A 25854-nucleotide genomic window follows, 5' to 3' on the forward strand; every position below is an offset into this window, starting at 1 on the left:
AACGTGGCACAAATCCATGAAGTCACTGACAAATGGACTGAGCCATGCTGCTAGGTGTAGACTACCTGGTTGGGATTCGCGAGATGATAGCAACCTATGGTTAGAGACCTTGAATGACATGGCTCAAAATCGTTTGCAATGGAGAAGGTGCATCCACTCTTTGTGTTCTACCAAATTCTAACCTTTTGAATTCTTCATGTCCCTATCCTTTTTCTCTTTCCAAATTTATTTCACTGGATTATACTCCTTCAATAACATCTTCAAACCCTAATCTTTCACATAATGCTTATACTCTTACTAACTTCTACCACTATAGGATTTGAATCGACAACTTCATTTCTGTGCTAATTTGGTATGGCAACTCGAACTGATGTACGTACGTACGAAGTTCTACGTTGTGACTGACTGACCTATCCAACGAATCGAAGCCAGTCCTGATATCAAGAAACACTACGATTGTTGGCCTGTGATAAATATGACGGTGTTCTAACATTTTGCGGAGGGTGAATATATGATCAATGCATCCTCGACCAGAACGAAAACCAGCCTGCTCCTCGTGAGTCAGTCTTTCTCGGGTTTTAAACAATCTACGACGTATGACAGAAGCCAATAGTTTGGACGCAGTCGGAAGTAGACTTATCCCCCGATAGTTATTACAGGAACAACGTGAACCCTTTTTAAAGATAGAGACGACTATCGACTCATTCCATGATGTTGGAACACTTTCTTGCTCCCAAACCTTTGGAAACAACACAGTCAATTCCTTAGTCAGAAAGTCACCACCATCTTTAAAAAGAGCCGGAGGTAAGTCATCTGGGCCCGGTGATTTGTAACGTTTCAAGAGTTGGAGTTCCTTGTGGACTTCCGCCTCGTTTGGTGGATCAGTCGTCACCGGCCATGGGGGGCAGGACAAACTGGTTCGAGATCTTGAATGACATGGATCAAAATCGTTTGCAATGGCGAAGGTGAATCCACTCTTTGTGTTCTACCAAATTCTAATCTACTGGATTCTTTATGTCTCTATCTTTTTTATTCTCTTTCCAAATTTATTTCACTGGATTATACTCCTTCGATAACATCTTTAAACCTTAATCTTTCAGATTACTGTTTATACTCTTACTACTTCTACCACTATGGGATTTAAATCGACAACTGTATCTCTGTGTTAATGTGGTATGGCAACTCGAACTGATGTACGTACGTACGAAGTTCTACGTTGTGACTGACTGACTTACTTCTACTATGACTACTACAACTACTACTGATAAACTTGAGAAAGCAATTAACTTTCATGTAATAAGATTTATATAATATTGATTAAAACTATTCATGTTAAAAATAGAAATTTGTCAAATGTTTTCTATGCTCTCTATTACTCAAAAATGAGTAAGTGTGCGGATAAGTCAGCGCATATCATTTTGTAACGCAAACACATGAGTACACACACACACAAATACACTGAGAATGAATTCCTTTCAGCTAATACAATAGAAATATTATTCAATGAATATAAGAAACAAACTAATCTATTAACGTTGTTTTGTTCTATGTATTGAATTCTTTTAAGCGAAGCAGTAGTTTAGGGTTGATAGTGTCTGATTCTCAGATAGTAATTCCCGAGTTCGAACTATTATCAACGTATCTCGATTTGGTCAACTAGTTACTATTTTTAGCCTTCACATTTAGAATGTGGCTCATATCAGAGAACCTGATATTGGGTTCATTAAGTCAAATTAACATTAAATTGGTAAATCAATGACAAGGCAAAACCGCCTGGGGCCCTTCTAAGGTTACTACCGGCCCTAAGTGTGGACAAATGGGGAGGGTTGGGCACGAGGTTAGCAACTCCATTCTGTAGAAAACAACCTTGCTAAAATGATACTAACCAGAAAATATCATTTAAGCCATTTAAACTCTTCCCTAGAAATTGAAAGATCTTCATTTAGAAGAGTAATGACGTTTCATGGTGAAAGCCAAGATTCTTCGGAAGTTACGAGACCGATGCTCTTTCTGACAATCAGAGCAACAATTATAAAAGGTGCATGGAACGTCCGGACGATGTGGGAGGCCGGGAGGACCATTCAAGAAGCTTCCGAACTGAAAAGTAATTGCGAGATCTTTGATTATGATATTATGTTGAATACAGCAGGTTCGAATCCCACAGGCAAGATCAGTTTTTTAATGCTACAAATAAATACTCCTTGTTGCGAAAAGTGCTAAACAATAAGAAATGTAAGTCGAACAGAACTTTCGAGACAACAGATAAACTAAATACAGTAAATATTTATTATCAACTTACACCATAAAGTCCACGACGTGAATCAATTGGTGATTTTTGAATTACTTCATCGACAACATCACTCAATGAAGTTGTAAAATCTGGATTAACAAACTAGAAAACAAAATAAATAACGAATATAATGACCTAAATTCAACAAAGTTGACAAAACTGACTATTGGGTCTGCAACATAATCAATATAATGTAAACATATTTATGTATAAATCTACCGTCTAACATTTACTAGTTAACCTAATATCATTATGAGTACAAGTTTGAATCATTCCACTGTCAATACTTAAGATTGAGTTTTGATTAGTTGTCCAATAGGGAAAGGATCAGTTGTATTAAGATTACAGAAACATCATATTTGTTGTTGAATAAGTTAATAGTTACTTGAACTCAGTAGCACAGTAAACAATCCATTGTGTTTGAGGTAAAAAGTAAATCGTTTAGATTTCTCTCATTTTCTGATTAGTGCCTCTAGCTCAGAGAAATTCTGAATGAGGTGACAAGCATTAGCATTATCACGTTATTGAATCAAATCATTAGTATGATTGGTTCAAGCATAGTGGACTCAAACTTATACTATGGTATATATAACTTATGTCAGCCCCCAAATGCTCTGGTACGGTCGAGAGTGGGGAGAGTTAGCTCTCACTCTCGAAATGCTCTCATATGGTCACGCGTATATAGCCTCTATCAGGGAAGTCTTACTCACTGCCTTCTCGTGGCATTATTGTTGTTTACGAAATCGAGAGGACGAAAAGAGAATGTCCGGTGCTTTAGCCGGGTTGTTGGACACGGCGCGTCCACCTAGGGGAGTTGGAAAACCCTGATTACAAACCAATTGGTGCACATGGGATCCAGCATCCTGAGTGAACAAATGGCGTATGAATCAATCGTTGGTCACCGGATACCATGGGACTGAATCTCCTTACGATGCTCTACTGCCTTGTGGATCAGACCTTTAAACCAAAGGCTCCGGGTGTGGCCCCCTACCACGTGCTTCAGTTTGGGCACCTGAGCAGTATCACAGCCCCCACACAAATCAAATAAGATTTGTGCGGCGCATCTATATCTGGTGCTCATTTGTACCAATATTTGTGTGTTTAAATAAATAAATAACTTATGTCTATCAACATAAGTAGTATGTAACAGCAATCAGAACAAGGGAATGCCTGGAAAGCAGAAGTTTGAGAAGATCCAATTGAATAGAACCGGAATGGTTCACTATAATACCAGGATATTAAGTGAAAACAACAAATCATTGATCCAAAAACTAATCATCTTAATACATACATATGTCCTGAAATATCAATACCTAATCTGTTTGTAACTAATGGTAAGAGGTCACATTTCATTAAAGATTTTCGTATAGCAACTAACTAAAAAAAACAACCAATTTTTGGAAAACTTTTTTAATTTAATTAGAAAAATTCAAAAAAAAATTCAACATACTTCAGGTTGAAAAAATATTTCTGGACCTAAAAATCGTTCGTAACCGACATCAACAGAAAATGATGGATATTTAGCCGATTTTGATACAACATGGGGTTTAATCCATTTCTCTGGTTCACTATCATATTTAGCAAATTCTTTAGGTAAATCAGGACAAACATATGAATAACTAAAAATAGATAAATAATGAATATAGATCAGAAGGGGGATTTTGTGGAGATTTCAGTATTTTCATAGTTGAAATCATGAGTCAAATCGGTTAAGTGCTCTGGCACGAGACTGGTAGGTCCTGGGTTCGAATCTCGCAAGTGCGGGATCGTGGATACGCACTGCCATTGAGGAGTCCCGTAATAGGATGAAACGGCCGTCCAGTGCTTTCAGGTTTTCCATGGTGGTCTAGCTTTAATTGACTAATGATTTCAACTATGAAAATGATGAATAGATTTTGGAATAAGAATTAATCATACTACTTAAATTAAATCAAGTAAAAACTAAATGTCCGGATTGATAGATACGAAGGGTTTATGTAGAGAGATTGGAAAACTCTAATTTCAAAGCAAACGATATACATGAACTCCAGGATTTGAAGGAGATGAATGGTATATGTAACTAATTTGGTCAATGGTTATTGTTGACTAGGCCTTCTAACTTCGCTTTATGGATCAAACCTCAAGTTTAAAAACTTAAGAGTGGCACCCAATGAAAACTATCCTTTGTCTAGACAAGTGAGAAGTATCTCATCCCATCCACAAATACGATAGTCGACAATTTCTTTTCTTTATTTGCATGACATACATTATCAGTGCTCAGTTGTAGCACATTTTATGAGCATTCAATAAATAAACGAATTGGAAATCTAAGATCACTGGTGATTAAAACAAAGCAAAAAAAATACTCAGCATGAGGTTGTGGAGACTGCTTAATTTTATCGAGATCCCGAACCAATCAAACTTGGAGGTCAATTGAAAACCTAGGAGCATTGGACAGATATTTTGTCCTAGTATAGAACTCCTCAGTGGTGCTTATTTATTACCCAGTATCCGGGAATCGAACTCAGGACCTTCGATTTCACGCCCAAACGACTAACCTCTAGAATATTGAGACGGTATGCAGTGGTGTAGAGGTCTAGCTTCAATCAACAGTAATATTGCGCGACCACTTTTCATTGCTTTTGTTGATTACCTCTCCTCAAACTCGACATAGTTTAACCCTGCTGGACACAGCTTATCCCTACGACTCTGGGAATTAACTCTAAAAGTTGATCAACAACAAGTATATGACAATATTTTAGTACAGCAAGTTGTAGAGATTATTTAGTGCTACAATTTTATGCTATTAAATGACTTTAGGCAGATAGCTGTCAAAAAAAAATTGAAACTAACCGTTCTTTAATTTGTTTAGCAACTTCCATACTCAGTTCTGGTGGGATATTATTTTCACGTTCTCTAAGCAAGTGTTGAATGAAAGAAGTAATGTCACGTCCAGCTATTGGTATATGCTTAATACAAGATCCAATGACATAACCGTCGACTACAGGAATCACATGAGTAACGCCGTCACCTGAGTCGATAACAGTTCCAGTAAGTGAACGACTGTCAGTTCTATTAGAACACCATGAAGCTGATAACGCTAATACAGCCTGTAAAATTAACACAGATTGAAGTAAAAAATATAAATGAATGGTAACTGCTAGGAATTATGTATGGACTATTGTTACGTGCATTCTTACTCGATAACTATTAAGTAACCATATTATATGTATACTCATATACCTTTTATTATAAACTTCCATTTGACATATAGACTATTAATATACGATTTACTATTCTTAAATTATGTCCGATCTATTAGTTACAGGATCTCACAGACACTTTTGGCCGGATCTTGTATAGTTGTTATATTCTATTTTACGGTAAGATGAGGTCTGATTTGCTTGTACATAAACTGCATATATCTGAAATACATGATTCATTCATACAGTGGAAGCTGAGATCGTGTTCTGGATTCAAAAAGACAGGGTTGGGCAAGAAGAACTAATAAGGACTTAATGTTGACTCTAGACTGCTCCTACCAGTTAACGCGTTGATGGTTTAGTACAGTGCCAGGACCATTTAAGTCGTGTTCTAATTGGCGATTTAGTCACGTGATATTTAACAGGGCATCTTCCATTAATTACTATCATGCCAGACAGATCGACTGAAGACGATTAAAAGCAACAACCTAATATATAAAGGTGAAGTCTTGATGTTAGCTTCACAGGGGTGTGACGCAGCAGGGCGGTCCCCTTAGACAACCACCATCTACAGATATGATGTTTTTACACAACGGAAAGACGGAGTTAAAAGACTAGGCCTAAAAGCAGCACACTTCATCTCACCCCATGGATTAGGTCCCATAGTAAGACCTTAAAAATACGGAGCTAATATATTAAGAACTCTTGCAATGTTGAGTACTAAGCATCTAAAACGCCAGAGGGTATAGATGTTTTTCAATGAAGCATACACTGATATAAATGGTGAATGATACATGCATCACACTAAAGAGTTTCTTTTTACTACCATCAATAATTTGCGACATTTTGTTACCTAAAATACTTCAACAGTATGAACTTGACAAAGATCTCATAAATCAATATTTCTCAACAAAGATCTATAGACATATAGAAGGGAAAATGTTTGAAAGAAAATCTTACCTGTACAGCGATATAAAGACCAGGAATATTAAACGTTTCAAACATGATTTCAGCTAAGTATTCACGATTCTCTGGTGTATTCAATGGTGGTTCTGTCTAGAAAACAAACAAACCAAACAATACGGTTGGAAAAAGAGGAAAGAACTAAAGAGAAAGATTTGATTTTAATTTTTATTGTGTTAGGACTACTAGATATGATCCAGTGGGATTTACCCTAGCTACAAAAAAACGGATGAAACTTGACTGTATTAACAATCAAATCACCACGCATTTAATTCTTAATATTACACCTGGATAATGCTTTTTGTTTGATTAGCCACTTATGGCTGAACATTTTGTCAACCGCGCGTATATAGTCACAGCCAGAGAAATCCGACTCACTATCTTTTCGTGGTGGGAATGTCGGTTATCAAATTGAAAGGATGGAAAGTAAATTTCCGGCACCCAAGCTGAGTTAGTGGGTACGGAACATCCACCTAGTGGAGTTGGAAAACCCTAATTCAAAATCAATGGTGCATATAGGCATCAGGATTGGTCACTGGCCATTATGGGACCGCAACACTGAACGTTCCTCTATTGTCTTATGGATTAGACCTCCGGGGTAAAGGTTTGGTGAGTGACCTGAGAAAACCATTCGCTTCGGTTGGGCGACCTGTACAGTATCCCAGCCTACACGCCATTCCAATTATTTGTGGGATCCATATATATTTCGGTCCCCCCTTGTACCAATGTTTATATGTTTAAATAAATAATATCGATAGAACAATGAAAAGACGGAGCTAATCTGATCTCATTGTTCTGTCGAAATTTATAAAAGCGACCAACTGCCTCAAATAAATAATACATTCTATGTTAATCAACACAAATTCTAGGATTATTTTTTAATAATAAAATAAAAAAGCATACCAAAAGAAAATAATGATCTTCAGGTTCTGCTCGAAGTAATTTGAAAATAAGCTGTTCCATGTAACGTTGCATTAAGTCCCAATCTTCGATAATACCATGACGAATAGGCCACTAAATTATGGAAAATAATAATAAGTTTAAATCATCATATGTTTAAGACTTTAACCGTTCCAAGCATTCAGTTATGATTTCAGACACAACAGTGTTTCCCTATATTAGTCTTATGATCCATTTTTTAATTTATCCTTATCAATTGATGTACATTTTGAATATTAACAGTAGAATGAATAGGGATGTATTTCCAGTGTTTTTCTTGCTACTGTAATAATAATAATAATAAAGGTTGTCTTGATCTGAATATGACAGTATTCCGAGGCTGATGAAGCTGAATTTGTTCGTTCCATAGTAGTCAGAGCCCAAGCAAACCGATTGATGGAGTAGTGAAACTTCATCAGTTGAGATGGCTGGGACACGTGTTACGTATGCCAAACCACCGACTGCCCCGACGTGCAGTGCTTTATGGTGTAGGAGTAGGTTGGAAGAAAGCTAGGGGCGGCCAGACCAAAACGTGGCACAAATCCATGAAGTCGCTGACATTTGGACTGAGCCATGCTGCTAGGTGTAGACTACCTGGTTGGGATTCGCGAGATGATAGCCACCGATGGTTAGAGACCTTGAATGACATGGCTCAAAATCGTTTGCAATGGCGAAGGTGCATCCACTCTTTGTGTTCTACCAAATTCTAATCTTCTGAATTCTTCATGTCCGTATCCTTTTTCTCTTTTTAAATTTATTTCACTGGATTATACTCCTTCAATAACATCTTCAAACCCTAATCTTTCACATAATGCCTATACTCTTACTACTTCTACCACTATGGGATTTGAATCGACAACTTCACCTCTGTGCTAATGTGGTATAGCAACTCGAACTGATGTACGTACGTACGAAGTTCTACGTTGTGACTGACTGATTAACTGAAGCACTATCTAAATGATGGCATGAAAATATACGGAACTACTAGAAAATCTATCACATGTCATGAGATGAAAAATTAAATTGAAAAATAACAAGGATAAGGATACTAAACAATGTCAGATTCCATTTCTATGAAAAATATGTCTTACTGTTTAGGGAGAACACAAAACCGAACCAAAGCATAAATGTTGAAGGATTTTGCGTTAAGACTTATTGATAACTTCTCTATTCAACTAGTTGTAACATCTCAAGGATTGTAACTTGGTAGTATACTAACAGATGATAATCCGACACAATTTCTATTCATTTCAAAACTAGGTAAATAGATCCAATCAAAGTGAAAGGTGGCTGACGACAAAAAGTACAATTTGTTAGTTTCTATCGATGGGTTTCAGCCTAAATGCAACTAAAACCATTTTTCTACCATTTGAATGAATTTCTGAACAAAATGTGATCAACAACAGCGGATTTAAATGCAAAAGTGGATGACCAAATCAGGTATTCCGAAAACTTTTGGAGATGCATAAGCGATTAATACTAATTGACTGTCTACACTACGGGTGTCTAGGTTCAAATGAATCGCTAAACTTGTTATTTGCAGGTAGGATGACAAGAATTCGCGTAAATACCCGATTTTAGACTAATGCTGTCTTTGAATACAGTCATGACTGATGTGCTACTAGCCATTCCTCCTAAAAATCAAAAGTCAACAAAGAAGGGTAGCAAAATTAAAGGACTTGAAATGATATATAACATAGCTCAGAAATGAGACAAATAAAAGTTTCGCTTTAATTCGTTCTCCAATAACTCGTAAACAATAAGATGTAAACTTGCGAGGAATCATATCTATTTCACATAGAATATTTTCTCTGTAAGTCTTACTCTGAAATTTCTCCTTTTCGTTTCTACACTATATTCACTGTTTGGTATAATGTATGGTTCTATTGTCACTAAACAATGATACGTGTTCATATATATATAAAATTCTGGATATATAAAAATAAAGTCAATGTGGACAGCACTTAAAATTTGGCTTATTTACTGTGGCAATTTAGTAACAGAATATGAATAATCTGAAAATTAGTAAGAATATTTCTGTTGTTATAAAGTGAGATAACTTGTATTGATAAAATTTACTAGGTCTTCCGATGTTGTAGGGATTTTTCACTGTTTGAGAACCTAAAACGTCATTGAAATGTTATTCTATAACAACAAAGGACGTAATACTTCTCGTTCATTGCTAGTTATCGGTACGTTTAAAACATGAAGTAACAAGGTAAACATATATTGTCTATTTAATCTTTGGCTAAATGAAACATGAATGCATGGTTAGTAAAAGCCAGTAAAACAATGTTTTCAACAAAAAGTGGGTTGAAATCGATTACATAAATCAAAACTTGGTAAACGAATTAAATTACTTGGATGTCACAGAGTAAATGTACAGAAACCAAGACCAGGCTTATGTCACAGTGTTTTGTTTGATAATTAGTAACTTTACCTGGACATCAAAACTAAAGGAAATTGATTGAAACTCAAGTCTAACTCGGTGCTTGAAAATCCAGTTTTACCATAAATAAACTACCGTTCCGAGAACACGGATGAAACAAACCGCAAGTTTACCATAAAAAGATACTTTGCAAACATTGCATTTATGCTATGTTTTGCCACCCCTGCTAGATTCGGCAATCGCCTGACTGAGAGGCTATTCATATCTATCAGAGTTTAGAGGACCGATGCAGACACGATTCCCAAACAAGATAGCTAACACTAGGAAGAACGATTTTAAAAATGAAAACTACTTTATTCAACTATCGGTAAATTAATCACAAGCGGAGTAGAACTTCCCCCATAAGTGCTTTAGTTTAAACTACCACATCAGAATATATAGATGAAATTGTCAAAATGAACACCGAAATATAAGAATCGTAACGGTAAAAAAATCAGACACGTTATGATTCGAAAAGAATAAATGCCCTGGTACGGCCGAGAGTGGGGAGAGTCACCTCTCCCTCTCGAAATGCTCTCATATGGCCAGCGAATATATAGCCTCCGCCAGGGAAGTCCTACTCACTGCCTTCTCGTGGCATTATTGTTGTTTACGAAAGTGAGAGGACGAAAAGCGAATGTCCGGAATTTTAACCGGGTTGGTGGACATGGAAAGTTCACCTAGGGGAGTTGGAAAACCCTGATTACAAACCAATGGTGCACATGGGCTCCAGTATCCTGAGGGAACAAATGGCATACGAATCAACCGTTGATCACCGGCTACCATGGGACTGCATCTCCTCACGATGCTCCACTGCCTTGTGGATCAGACATTCAGGTCAAAGGCTCCGGGTATGGCCCCCTAAGAAAACCACCTGCTTCAGTCTGGGCACCTGGGCAGTAACACAGCCCTCACACAAATCGAATGAGATTTGTGAGGCGCATATTTATCTGGTGCTTCCTTGTACCATTAATTATGTGTTTAAATAAAAATAAATAAAATAAATAAAAAAAGTAATGCTGGAAGTAGGAATCTAGCGGAGGACAAACACTAAACGGATCTGTCCTATGTCACCTAACGTCTCCAATTACAGATCATGATAATCGCATGGACCCCGAACAGGTCGTTCTTATTTATAGGGGAAACTGAACTACAGTTAATGACTACATTACCCGATGACACTTCTTGGTTGAAGAGATTGTAGTTTTCTAACATAATTGTACTGTGAACTGAGCATCGAGGTATGAAGTGATTGGGATTACGTAACATGTCTCAACCAACTCAATTTATGAAAATCAACAGTATTATTCGCCGATTCGACATTTAACCTAGTCCTGAATGCATAACCTTAAAATTGTTCATTTAGTGGTCCTAATATACACGAGCAATGGCCAAATACTAGTAGCCTATGAATGCCTTTTATTTCTTATGACCACGTTGCAGTCTTTAAGTAAAAGTGAACCGCCATACTGTATATTTATTCTTTGGCTGATAGAGACATTTCATCTAAGTAACAACCAACGCATGCTAACGAAAGCTAACTAGGCTTTCTGAGTCTGTGCTAGCATCTTTTCAAACACTAACCGATCAAATCTAATGAAACTCCCAAGTGAGTCTTCGTGTTAACTACTTCACTCGTTAGTTCACTCTCTTACACACACCAGTCCTAAAGATAAAATTCGCATTCAGAGAGTGAAAGACCTATGTCGAATATGTATGTATTGTTGTCTAAGGCGATCTGAAGACTGCGCTGTCAGTATTTCGAGGGGACAAGTAGATCCAGATATGCTCGAGAATGACTTATGCTATGTGAGAAATGGAAACAACAAAATCGACTCTGGTATTTCCGATTCTTACCAGGAGGCTGGGTCATAATATTAGAAAGCTTGATAAGACAATAATAAGACCAATAATAGATTACATTACAACGTAAAGTAATAAGTTTGTACTCCAGAATACTGTTTCCGGAGTCTGAAAATTAAAAGTGCGGCCAGCAGAGAAGTGGGCTTTGATAAGACCAAAAGATTACGAATGAACACTTCTAAACGATCGTGGATCAGAATATAACTAATCTGTACTCATAAGTGTGACACTGTCAGACTTGAGAGAACTACTTTGGTGGACTGGAACAACACTAAATTATTCCCTTTGCGATAGATCATTGCCTTTCCAGGTTAATTGAACACATTTATCTCGACACTTTAAAACGATCAAATAATCGAAGTGAGTCCCCTACATTGATATGTAATCATAGACAGTTAACTTCAGTGTTCCTGAGAACTCACTTTCACTGAGAAGTCATTCTTTCCATCGAGAGCGAGCGCCTCATCCCCGATGAAGAAATTTAGGTCATCTAAACCAGTCCCAAGTCGTCTAACTTCTCTGGTTCCAACTTTACTGTATTCCTTTACGGCAATGCAAGAAGGAATGATTGATTGAGGTTCTGTATTCCCAGCATAACCTATTTTAGAGTATCTTTACAAATTGGATAGTAAACGACTTGTGAACCTTACCCTGTGCCATTATCAATTACAATGGCTGGGAGATGTCCGATCATAGTTCAACGTAACGCACTAACCAAAGTTTTCACTGTAGAAATCTTCAATATACAAATCCAGATTTGAGATTCTGATCTGTGTTCTGAGATCAGTGTAATTCAGTTCCTAGTGAGCTACTGACAGTGTCTGTTCTTCTCTTGAGTGAGTCAAGCGAAGGGGTGGACACCACTTCTTTGGGTAACAGGTTCCAAGACTTGGTAACTCGATGTAAAAACTTGTTTGCCACAGGCATTTCGTTCTTTATTGGCTTTTCAACTCACCTGCTTCGTCCTCTAAGTTGTACTGATCTCGAAGGGAGAAAACAGAAGACATGTCAGGTCCAAAATCACTACTTAGTATTCTATAAATCAAAGTCAGATCACCTCTTAATCTGCCGTAGGAAAAAGTTGAAAGAGCCACCGCCTCAAATTGCTCTTTGTACGCCAAATCTTAGGGTTCTAGAATTCCTCGTGTAGCTGTCTCCTGAACTTTTCACAGGATATCTGAGTCACCTTTTGAACAGGGGCTTGCAACATGAATGCAATTTCTATGTATGAATCTCACTAAGTTTATGCCATGGTGAACATATTAGTATCTCGTAAAATTCCCTTCTTAAGACCCATGGGGTTCTGAACTCCATTGCCGCGACTGAACGGTAGTGGCCAGTGGTCTGAAGATGATGGCTCACTGACACTCCAAGACCCTTGTGAGACCGGACTACGAGCACTGACCCTTCCTCTATGCTTTAACTAATTGCCTTTGTACCTCCAGTGTGCATGTAGATACACTTGGCCGCGCTGATAGATGTCAGCCATTTTTCAAACCAGCTAGTCAGAACTAAGTTCTCTTGAAGTGCCCATGAATCTGCATGTCTTGTTTGTTTATCACCAAACTTTCACATCATCAGAGTATAGTGGCAACGGGGACTCAACTGATTTTCAGAGTTCATTTACGCACAATATAAAAAGTGAAGAACCTAGTACAAAGCCTTTCGTCACTCTTCTACATACTGGTTTCTAGGAGGAGTATTCGAAATTTATTCTTTCTGTCTACGACCTACCATGAAATCTTCGATTCACTCCCTGAAGTGGTCCAGAAATCCCTGCATTTCCTAGCTTCAAGAGTAGTCTATTTCTTCACATAGTGTCAAATACCTTGTTAAAGTTGCATCATCAAAGTCTACTTTAGACAACACTTACTGATTTTCCATTATCTGTAGGCTTCGTTCATTGCCCTCTTGTCGCAAGGAAGTTTGTTGTGCGAGATGATCATCACCCGAAACCAAGTTGTTCGCTATTTAACAAGTTGTTTGTTTCCACAAATGTTATTGCTATCCTCCTGATCACTCTTTCCAGTGCTTCAACTACAACACTGGTGAGGTTGACAGGTCCGTAGTTTGATATAAGTTGTCTTAATCCTATTTTATGAATTGGAGTGATAGTGATAGACTTCCAGTTCATAAACAACATGTCTTGAGCAAGTGACACACCGAATATCATATTAAAAGGAGCAGCACTGGGTTGTGCTATTGATCTCAAGGTGCTAAATATCTTGGCCGAAGCCCACAGTTAGCAGCTGATTTTGTTACTTATATTTTGGTCCGATATTCATCCAGAAGAGGCTCCTGAGTGAAAACAGCCCTGAAATGGTTCGCCATGGCCTCTGCTTTGTTTTGGTTTTCATCCATCACATGAGATTTCCTTTCTTTCTTTATTATTTTGGTAATCCATTGATACATTATTGGTCTGCAACAGAACAGTCTCCGGCAGCTTGATCACAGATTAGACCAACTGTTTTTCATACTTTCACTAAGCTGCTCGGATTGTACCTATGCACACATGTCAAATCGACCTATAGAGCCTTATTGTATTTGCTGTGATAAGGTTGATAACGATGTTTTTAATGTTTCCTCTTTCCTTTTAATAGACGTATATCTCAGCCTATTCAAGAATGATCTAGCTTATTTGTTGTTGGGACTGTCCAGGCATAAATGGTTGGGTTACTTGATTGCATAACTGCCGGAAATAAGTCCATACCTCTTTTATTGATGTATTTGGGTCCGTTTTCGAGTTTTCAACTGAGGCTGGAGAGATGAACGCCTTCATACCCCCTCTCCATATGTTAGGACGGACAGGCACAAATGGTTGACAGGTCATCTAAGCCTTGAACATGAATAAGATGACCGCACGTTCACTTCTCCCCCAAGGTGGGAGGAAATTTAGTTGACTGATATCATTGCCGTATGTTAAGATCAAGTCCAAAACAGACGAGGAGTCTTGCAGGTCATATCTGTTTGGATCATACGCTCTGGACTAGGACTAGTGTGACTGTGTTTTTTAACATTTTGCATTCAAACGATGTTTTTGTTAGCCCTACATCCTCAATTTAAAGAAAAGGCTTGTCTGCGTACTATTGTAATCCATTATTTGTCCTATTCTGTAAGGCTCATGTGTACTACCTATGCAGGAATAAAAGACTATTCGTTACACAGAATCAACGGTTGCATAGGTGAGGAAAGGCATTGGTTACTGTAACGTATAACTCTTGTTGTTATTTTGTCAGAACAGATTGACGAAAATGCATTCGAAATCTTATCTCACGAACTTTTAGTTTTGACCACCAGACTGCCGTCAATCCTATTCTTATGTCATTAATTATTGTTGTCATTCACTTTAACCCAAAGTCCAACTTCGTTGTATGTGCCTCTAGATCCTTTAGCCTATTTTCCCTTCTTATTTTCTTCTCCAGACTCACACACACTTGCCAACACATGACGTACATACATTTTAGACCTGTCAAAGACTTGACACTACAGGCTAATCAAAATAATCGGAAGATCATTTGTGGAGTATCACTTGATTTAGAGAAATATTTCATTACCGCTTCAAGTGAGAACTTTCATCACAAACGTAACTTGATCTAATTTGGGTATGATTACCTAGGCACTACCCCGAATTGATACCTGCATAGACATAGTTTAACGCTGAATTGTATAACTGAGTTATCGAAGTGATGAAGATTGTAAACGAAGTGATATATTACGATAAGTTCTATCTTATCCTTTTGGTCTCCATAGGTTGCAACTCTGGGGCCATTTACACATAAAACACGATAATCTTATAATTGTTTAATGTGAACAGGTTGACTTACATGAGTTAAATTACAAAATATAAGTGTTTCACGTTTTCTTTAAAGGATGGAAGTATTTTAATATCTGAAGTATATTTTGAAGTAGCTTGTCTGTTAAGAATAACTATTTCAATCATCGCATGTCTTAAATGTTCGTTATCATTTATTTTGATCTGCGGTTATATCATAATACACTACTACTTAAGGATTTCTTACTTCAGTGTATTGTTGAAGAGGTGCTGTAATGCTGGGTTTCTAATAATCTTAAATACTAATTGATGACTGTTAAACTGTCAGTGACTCCAAATTATACATCTGTTGTAAGAACGTTATACTGATTGCGTTTTTTTCAAGTACTTTTCAGTTACACAGAAATGAAGAAAATCGTCCGCATTAATTCCTCTAGAAAGGGTAGGTAATTCAAAGGACCTACTGAAAATGGAGGTGTGCTAAAAAAGTTCAAGTACGTATCTTAACGACCGAAATATTAATATTATGTTTGAACGCAGAAATAACGAACCAGAGTTTATTCGATTAGACCATACTCCGTTCTTCTATATATCATACGAAGGGATTTTGAGGGACTCGCTATGAAACGTATCCTAACACAGACTCCGCGTTCAAATTTAAACGGTTCTATCTTAATAAAAGAATAAATTATATCAAAGGTACGTAATGCCTCGAACGGTACAGCCTGTGCTATACAGCGATGAGTTTCTCTAACACAAGACAATGTGCAGAAAGCGAAAGGAATAGTTGATAAAAAAAAGTGTTTGACACTTGAGAATCAATAAAAATATACCCTACAATATGTGATCGGATGTCTATTTGCGAAGATTACGGTGATCTTTGCAAAAGTCCAGTGAAAAGCTGACGGCAACGCATTGAATCGCACCGTGACCTTCAGTTTGGCCAAAATGACCTTATTGCTAATGGCTAACATGTAGCAGTAAGAACAAGTAACAACAGATAAGTCTTTAATCAAGACAACACAACGAAAGCTAATACGAGGAATGCTGAAAACATGGAATGCGGTTAACAGAAAACTAAATGATGACTAAAGCACAAGACCATGTGAAAACATGATAAAAGTGTTCAGTGAAATGCTCAGAGGAGATTTCGGCGTGCTTTTTCCGTTACGGCATTACGTCCTATCATTCTTAAGTGAACTATATGAGGATAAAATTGTTTTTTCTAAATCTCTTTTTTTCTCTGTTGCTGCCCAAACTAAGTTTCTGTTAGTTTTCACAGAAAGTGTATGCTATTTCAAATAAGTTTCTTTAGGTTAGTTAAACGATTTGGAACAAAAGTGCTTTAAAACGAATTCTGTGTTTATGTATGCTTCATAGCTACCATGTTACACTTTATAAGAGAAAGGATTTGTGTGTCTGCTTTAAGTAAAAATTACTGTTTTTAGGTCTCTTGTAGTATTGATAATATTTTATGCATATACACCAAGTAGCGCGTTGACAAACTGAGAGAACTGTCAGTTGTAATCAATTAGTTTATTTGAACCAGATTAATAATTGTATGCTTAAAATGTACAAGGATACATTGAACGTACATTACTTTAGACAGCTTGAAGGAATTTGAAACATATCTCATGAACAACATATAACACTTTCAGTGTTGTTAAAATTACTCTGAACGTTGGTTTCACTTAAGTGAAAACCAATATATGTGGAATCTGATCGTAAACATCTATATAGAATTTTATTAAACTGTCTGATTTGTCGATTCACAGTCATAAATGTACTTGAAATTACGACTGTTTGTTTAGTGCTACCAGTTTGACCTTGAGAACGAGAGTGTTTGTATTTTTAATTTAGGTCATTAGATATGAATGTGGTAAGTTTTGAGAAGCTCTGTACTTTGAAAACTTGCGGTATTTCTTAATTTAAACGTTACTTCGCATTCAAAAATGAACCACAGAAGTGTATTTTTGAAAGTTCCCATGTTCGATCAAGATGGTTATTCGTAAAGCGATCTCCTGACCACTTCACTAAGTTTTAGTTAGCAAAGTTGTTTTCGAGAGACGTACTAAGATTTCAAGACACACAGTGAGATTCAATATAGAGTGTTTGTTGGCTGTGTGATTTATTCACTTACCAATATGACCCAATTACATTTTAATTTTGTAGTTGACGTCATCCCGTTTCGGAAAATTTTGCCTTCAGTCATAACTTTCTCTTATAAGCTCAACTGGCCGCAGTAACTCCTTACACTAGTTCCCACAACTTTTGTGACCTTCAATGCTAGTTAGTACGTCAAAGGCTTATTTTACAATTCCGAATAAATTGTACCGAACCCTGGTTTAGTCATAGACTATAAACAACCTAGAATGAGTTTCAGACTTTCAAGTACTAGCAAACGTAGCTTTTCACGCCTCTTGCTGTTAACATCAATGTGTAAACTTCTGATACATCAATCTTTAGCTGGTCCTTTGAATAGAATACCCTTACAACATTTTTTTGTCAAACCTACATCCAGAATACAGAGTTGCTAATACAGTTCTGTTTATTACAAGATTAGATTTAAAATGTTAGTTCGAGGAGATTAAGTACAAAATAAACGTGATGTCTTTGTGCCGGTGTTGGAGATCATTTATCCAGTAAACACCACAACAAACTTACGGACGGTTCAAGAATTTCCAGGAAACAACTAACTTTTCAGAGCTTTCTGTAGATATAACCGAGATTAATTATCGATAGGCTTGTGTTTTGGACCCATTTAGGTAATATGGTATGACGTGACAATTTAGGTCACTGATTCTACACAGTTTGTGATTTATTTTTGTTGTTTTCACGAATTTATTAGCTATTTTCATAGCTTACTTTTATGCAAACGAGATTGAAAAATACAGGGACATTTTCGGTTTCAAGTAAATATTTAACTTTTCAGAAAGAGACTGTCCAAAAGTTTTTGCATTGAGGGTGAAGTCACACTTACTAATAGTCGTTCTCTCGTAAGTTTGTGGTTGGACATATCTAGGATTTTTAAAATGAACTAATATCATCATCTTCAGAACAAGAAAATCCTCAATTTTTGATTCTGAAAATACTTAAATGTGTTGACGAAATAGTCATCATGTTTTATATTGTAACATTTTATTTGAATAAGTCATATTTTATGTCCGGGTGAAAAATGAAACTGTTTCTTAAACTTTCTAGTGAAATATGATAATTTCAGAGGATTCAACGATACATGCTGTTTGACTCATGAGGCTTGATTCATGGGCGATTCGCCAAAACACAAACAAATCACCTCACTTTTTTAATTATAGCTTGAAACGATTTAAGAAGATATCAAAACATTGTTTTGCGTTACTAAAACCTTATGGTGCAGATGTTCAAAGTGCTCAGACAACTAATCTCAATAGCTTGTATACAGCGAATAGAGTGATAAGCTTAATGGACTGATATTTCCCGTTAAGTACATTTGAATGACTTCTCCTTATGATTTGGAGCCTGTGTGTATCAAAAAAACTTCCTCATATAATTTGATGATGTATAAGCATATTTCACATGTGGTTAATGTATATAACAAATGTGATTAATTGTAGAAGATCCATGAATGCTCTTGAACGTGTGAAATTTTGGCATTCAGCAATTTATCTCTGTGTCTAAGTGAAGAAATGATACTTGAATCTATCCGAATTAGCGGCTGAATCACTCCAGTTATCATATAAGGAAATAATGAGTCCGAAATGAGCAAACAACAAAGGACTGAAAAGTATAGCCAAAATCATCATTCCATGTAAATGAAACAAAATAATTCTTTTCAATTCTTCTAAAAATAGCACGCAACTAAGTATTTAAATGTAAAACCCTATATTTAGTTTTAAAGCGAAATGCGTGCTTCTCGTAGTTCTAACTTTTTATTACTGTATTTGTCACCTAGTAGACATTCGAAAGCACAAGTGTTGTTGTTGGTCAAGTAATATCCTTAGCTAAGTTACTGAATCAAATATTAATGAGTTTATAGCATATTTATCTCGGAATGAAAGCGCATTTGTAATAGTTGGATTGTGTCCTTTGTGAACTGAATTTCTAAAACGCTGATTTCGATTAAATTGGACCACCTTGCTTCTTCAGCTGATTCTCATATTAAAATAAATTACTACTCTTTGATAATGATATTTTTATTCATACAAATAAAAAAGCAGTATCAATAAGTGGAATACATCAATGATTAGTGTTATAATAATTTGTTTTTTGAAGCTACGAAAAATCTATCGCAAGGTTACTTGCAAAAAGGAACCTGAAAAAGATAAATTAAAAGATGGTTTGGATGATCTTAAACAAGAATTGGATATGGATGAACACAAAATTCCGCTTGAAGAGTTGTATGCCCGACTTAACACTGACCCTGAAAATGGATTGAAATCTGAAGAAGTTAGGTTAGTATTAACCATTTTGGGATATCAAATTTTGTTTTAATGCAGAATTCGATTAGAACGTGATGGACCTAACGCCTTGACACCACCAAAAACAACACCAGAATGGGTGAAATTTTGTAAGACGCTGTTTGGTGGATTTTCAATGCTACTTTGGATTGGTGCCATTCTCTGCTTTATTGCATACGGTATTCAGAGAAGTTCTGAAGATGAAGATGTAAAGGACAATGTAAGTCCTTTTCATCATGCGAGTAAACCGGTTTTGAAAATAGAAGCAAGTTAGTATCCATATTACACCAGACCATGTATTTATTCAATGCAGGGTTATGTTTTGAGCCCTAAAAGTTTTCCATTTTAATACTCACTTAATTAAATGAGAGAAGTGGAAGGACAGCTAGTTTACTCTATACCTGACATTCAGAAATACGAGCTGTTTCACCCTTTCTGCAGTGAGTTTGATATATATATATAAGTGGACACAGAGAAGATCTATATAATGAATGTGAATAGTGATGGACAACATTGGCAAAAATGATAAAACAGGGATCAAACGCAGTTAACACAGAAAGTTATTCAAACTTATTAAAAATATGGGAAGTAAAAGGCTTAGTTTTAAGTATGTTACCCCTGAGTAACACAGAACGATGGGCGACTCTCAGGACACGAAACTTTGCGTAAAATTTCGAGAGACGGTTTACACAATCTCTTGTTACTCCTGAGAAGTGGAGAGATTGACCAAGGCTGGGCTTAAAACTTCCGCAAAATAGAAGAAAATAGGGGTAATGTAATGCAGTGTAGAGTAATATACCCTAACCAGGTTGGCTGCAGAGATTTTTATAGAGATACACTCAAGCTAAGAATATACGTTTTGAAATGTGGAACGAAGTCATAATTTTACTTAGTTTGTTCAGAGAACTGTGTAGGAAGAGATTTCCTACAGGTGCGACTCTAAGCTATTCTCTAGACTATCGAGCACAGAGTCTTGGTTTCTTCAAAGTCAGATAGAGTTTACCAAACCAAATAGCTTACTTATTCTGACTTTAGCGAAACCAAGACTCTGTTCTCGACAGTCTAGAGAATAGCTGTAGGAAATTGCTTCTAACAAACTGAACGTCCCACTATATGAGACAGAAAATAAATCCTCTTGTCCGAATTACGGGCATATTAGGATGAGCACTATTGATTCTGGAAAATAATCTCTCATAATCACTTGATTGCTGACATGAGCTAAGGAACACTAAAATTTAAAGAAGGCAGGATGGATTCAGACCGAGCTACGGATAAGTACATCAAATAGGCACAGTTCACCAGGTTTTGAAACGAAGGAATATTCACCGATTCGTGAACCTAACCCATACTTTTTACCCTAAAGACTTATTTGACCTTAAGTATTTTATGTAAGCTTTTATGATCGAATGATGTATTGAAGAAATATGTCAACCTTTTGGATGATGCTTATTCACATACTATTAATAGAGTCATAACATATCAGAAACTGTTTTATAATCCGACTCCCACTAGTAATATACAGTAAAGATCACGGATATCCCATTGTTGCTCAATCTTTTTGAGTATGTAGGGCTAGAAAAGACAACTTAATGATCTATCTTTTTACTAATTGACTGATTATGTGGAAACTCTTTTGCTGACTCATAATAAACTAATGACATAATTCCGTTTGGCAAAGACGCTAACAAAATACAAAGTTTTCTAAACTCCATCAGTAATGCAAAGAGAATTTTCAGGACGCATTTCTTTCGTTTTAGATACAATATACATCTTACAACTCATTCCACATAAATGTCCCAGACTAATCACCAAAAATGATGAAGTTTACACCATATGTAAATATTTACATCAGCTTGGAGGTTGTCAGACGAATTCTCCACAGTGATTTAATAGCCTCCTTAACCTTCCTAGAATTGCATTCCCTTTACCATGAGTAAACTATTCGTTTGTTGATTTAGTTCAAAAGATTTTGTACACTAGTACAGTATGTACTGTTGTTCGATTGTACATTCATATGGAAAGTGCTTAAAGCTAACTTTTATTTTTACTATTTAATACCAGAACAATTTAATCAGTGATTAAAAAAACAAACTGTACCATATTAAATTCATACAAGAAATGAATCAAATAGAATCATGTGCAATCATTAAGTCTTCATATTTAAAAAAAATGTTAATATCGTTTATAGAAAGGAACCAATTATATGTAACTATAGTGTCTTTATAGAAAAAAAAGCAATTCGATATCTTCTTGTTTCTGTCGCATTTTTTTGCATAGTAACTATTTCTTATAAGAAATGAGATAAAGATTATTGTTGAGCGTATACTGAATCATTCAGGATTGAAGTTTGAAGTCTCTTAATCTGCCAATAACGAGAAATCTATATGTACTCACTACTTACTATGTATACTGAACGTATTAAAACCAAAGATTTAGTGGTTTGTTATGAGTAATGGGGAATAATTTATGACTCTTATATTGTTTAGTGTAGAAGTGCTTTCTTTAAAATGTAAATTAAAGCAAAAATGTTGCATTAATAGGGATCTATAGGGAAATCTATTAAAACCCAACAGTGAACAATGCTGTCGTAAAGGTACTTCATATGTATAGAAAATCAATTGATAAGGTAATGAATCTTCATCACATGAAATGGTAAGGATATTTACTAGTTATGAACAACCATTGTTTACCTAAAAGAGTGATGTCAGCTGGTCCGAAGGTTGATTAAGGAAATTAAAGGAAGGTCAAACTAAAAAGCAGCACCAATCCATGAAACCATTGACAATTGGTTTGAGTTATGTTGGTAGATCCAGACTGCCTGGTTTAAATCCGCACGATCATTGGGATCAGTGGCTAGAGTTGTTGGTTGGTATGGATGCTTATCGGTCACATTATCGTAAACGCTTCAGATCTCAGTTTCTAATATTCCTTCATATATGCCTTTCCATTGTCTTTTTGAATCATATTATCTGCGTTCGCCTTTGTTTATTATCATTACGACTGCACTATAGAGTCTCCCTTACTATTCGCCCTGCTAATTTACCGCGGTTGTGCTGATATGGTGGCAAAATATAGAACAACAAAGGATTGTAAATAGTCACTTCCGGAATAGTTTGACTGTCTTTTCGTGGTAAGAACGTTGGTTATCAAATTGGGAGGACGGAAAGTAAATTCGCGGCACCCAAACTGGGTTAGTGGATACGGAATATCCACCTAACGGAGTAGGAAAACCGTGATTCAAAATCAATGGTGCATATATGCATCAAGATTCTAAGAGAAAAAGTGGTGCATAAATACGTTCTTGGTCACTGGCGACTATGAGAGGATTTTATAACATTATTATAATCTTCACTCACAGGCTATTGCCAATAAAGGTAAAACGTGACTGAAGCAAATAGTACTTATTTTAAAGTCAAAAATAACCGTATTTATTGATTAACCAATGAGTAATATCCATTCGCAATTCATACAAGTTTTTGTGAAGACTTTTGTGTCTTATAACTTTTATAAGGAATTGATCTTAGTTGGGCAGCTTTTGAAAATCATAAAGTATATAATGTCTGTTTTCTCTTTATATGAAATTCCTCATTAGTGTTTATTTAAAACCTCACCAGATCGTCTAATTAAATTAAGTTCCTCATATAGATTATAAATATCAACATTTTTCATAACTTTCCCCCCTTCACTAACGACAATCATATATTCACTGGTCACTAATTCTGAAATATGATTCTTTGAGTTCTAGTGAGAAGACATGACCTACAGAGTTCAAACATATTGAAAATGAGAAAAAACTATCATTAAAGACAACAGATAATGATCGTGTAGTATCGAGAGTTTACTGAAGGTAGAAATATAAAGTATTAAATATTGAACAAATTTTTTCTGGTTAGCGTTTTTTAACGATTTAGTTTTTCTACGAGATGGGATCTCTAACCCCATGCCCCCAACCCTCCTCCTTTACCCGGGCTTGGGACTAGAAGTAACTCTAGAAGAGGTACAGGCGGAGTTATTAAATGTTGACTCACTGGTTATATAATCATATTCGAAGAAACATTCCTATTAAATGTTCTTATTTATTTATCCTTCCTTGTGCATTAGTTCACATATTCTCATTACTAATGATAATGAAATTAAGAATTCAAAGGTGGTTTTTGTGGAGATTTAGTATTTGCGTAGTTGAAAGCATGAGTCAGTTGAAGCTAGACCACTATGGAAAACCTGGAAGCACTGAACGGCCGTTTCTTCCTATAGCGCACTGCTGAGGAATCCCACAATAGGACGAAACGGCCGTCCAGTACTTTCAGGTTTTCTTTGGTGGTCTAGCCTCAATCGACTCATCCTTTCAATGAATAATTCAAATTTTCTTTTAATTCAATGCTGTTTGTTCAATTTTATCTTTTAGTTATATCTTGGTATTGTTTTACTTGCTGTCGTCGTTATTACTGGATGTTTTTCATATTATCAAGAATCAAAATCATCACGTATTATGGATTCATTTAAAAATTTAGTTCCACAAGTAAGCCAGTTAATTTTGTAATAAGAAAGTTGATGATTGTATTGTATTCTATGAAATAAGTGATTTAATTTAACTTGGTATTGTTTACTTGTATCTTCTCATTGACGTTTAGGACTGTAATTGATCAGTCTCTTGTTGGCATACGTGCATCCTGTGTGGACTGCCTCGATATTGCCTGAAGTCGCAAGCTTTATAAGCAAAGATGGATAGAGGCTAGTAGTGGAATCCAGGATGCGCGTTTCACCCTATTTGGGACTCGTCAGCTGTATGTGCCTGCATTTCAGAGTTGATGTTCACTCTGGGACTCAAATCCAGCTTGAAGCAAATGGTACTGGGTTCGAGTCCCAGAGTGAACATCAACTCTAAGGTGCAGGTACATCCAGCTGACCAGTCGCAAATAGGACGAAACGAGCGTCCTCGATTCTACTGTTAGCCACTATCCATCTTTGCCTATAAAGTGATTTAATTGTTAAAAGGTTACATGTTAATTCTGTACAATATCATTAAATTTAGATCATTAGAGATCACAGAATGAAGTGTTAAATAGACAATAAGCTTAAAAGTAAGGAACATTGAAAACTGAACCATATTATTACTGATATAGATATTGTCTATGTCAACTTATTATTTTACAGTGTCATAAATTAATTGACGGGCTATTGGATGTAAAAGTAGTTTTGTAAAAGTTGAATAATTAACTTAAGATCCGAAGGTCAGATTCTAACCCGTGATGTAGTCGTACATGCATTATTGATGAGGAATCTGATACAAAGGTAGGTCTTTCTCCCCTGATGATCCAAGAATGTTTTTCTACCTGGAGACTTTCTTATTGATTTAGACTACACCGATAGTATAGTTGTTTTCGATGATAACTGACTAAATAAACAGTTTTCTGAACTCAACGCGTAACAAAAGAGTATTGTAAGTGAATTTCTTTCTCTCTCCATCTAAATGCAAAACAAAGCAAAACTGATGATCTTATGAATTTAAATCCGCGTTACTTGGATTCACACTCCAATATGTTACCATTAAAATATTTAGATGGCAACCTAGCGGCAAAACACATTGCATGTAATGTCGAATCACTTAAACATGATAGATAGATTTCGATCAATCAACATTGAGAACTAGACTTTTGTTCTCTGATCTTGATGGTTTGGTTGTGGAGCTTTCATCGCTCTTCTGAACGACATCATCAGCAACACAAACTTGAAGTAGAATTCTGCTCTATCGAAATCATCCACTTGAGCTACAAATCTTCTCCATCATCTCAAACATGATGCTGATCGTTGTTTAATGAATGATAGATGTTTTGATATGGAATTAATTACAAGCCACTAAAATTTCAGACAAAAGTGATGACATACATCAGTAAGAATTAAATCAAGTATTTCAATGACTTCTAACCAAAAGAGGTTTTTTGGAGACTGATTTAATTTATTATCTGTATTTACCAAAGGTT

At 36.1% G+C, this 25854-nt stretch overlaps 2 protein-coding genes across 2 annotated transcripts in view; one reads left to right on the top strand and one right to left on the bottom strand.

Moving 5' to 3' along the window:
• The window catches only part of Smp_210740 (prolyl oligopeptidase (S09 family)), a gene marked incomplete at both ends in the record, with an annotated part of 30760 nt that extends 18401 nt beyond the window's left edge, over positions 1 to 12359 (bottom strand). The window contains 7 exons of the mRNA XM_018799818.1: positions 2300 to 2392; positions 3741 to 3909; positions 5123 to 5379; positions 6433 to 6528; positions 7339 to 7449; positions 12088 to 12277; positions 12316 to 12359. Coding sequence (XP_018651570.1) covers positions 2300 to 2392; positions 3741 to 3909; positions 5123 to 5379; positions 6433 to 6528; positions 7339 to 7449; positions 12088 to 12277; positions 12316 to 12359 — 960 coding nt within the window. The remainder of the gene's footprint in view (positions 1 to 2299; positions 2393 to 3740; positions 3910 to 5122; positions 5380 to 6432; positions 6529 to 7338; positions 7450 to 12087; positions 12278 to 12315) is intronic.
• Positions 12360 to 17307: 4948 nt separating this feature from the next.
• Positions 17308 to 25854, top strand: part of Smp_015020 (sodium potassium transporting ATPase alpha subunit) — a gene marked incomplete at its 5' end in the record, with an annotated part of 39962 nt that continues 31415 nt past the window's right edge. The window contains 4 exons of the mRNA XM_018799822.1: positions 17308 to 17316; positions 19689 to 19867; positions 19913 to 20093; positions 24279 to 24392. Coding sequence (XP_018651572.1) covers positions 17308 to 17316; positions 19689 to 19867; positions 19913 to 20093; positions 24279 to 24392 — 483 coding nt within the window. The remainder of the gene's footprint in view (positions 17317 to 19688; positions 19868 to 19912; positions 20094 to 24278; positions 24393 to 25854) is intronic.

Source organism: Schistosoma mansoni, chromosome 3, assembly GCF_000237925.1.
Source record: "Schistosoma mansoni strain Puerto Rico chromosome 3, complete genome".
In the NCBI taxonomy this organism is placed as follows: domain Eukaryota; kingdom Metazoa; phylum Platyhelminthes; class Trematoda; order Strigeidida; family Schistosomatidae; genus Schistosoma; species Schistosoma mansoni.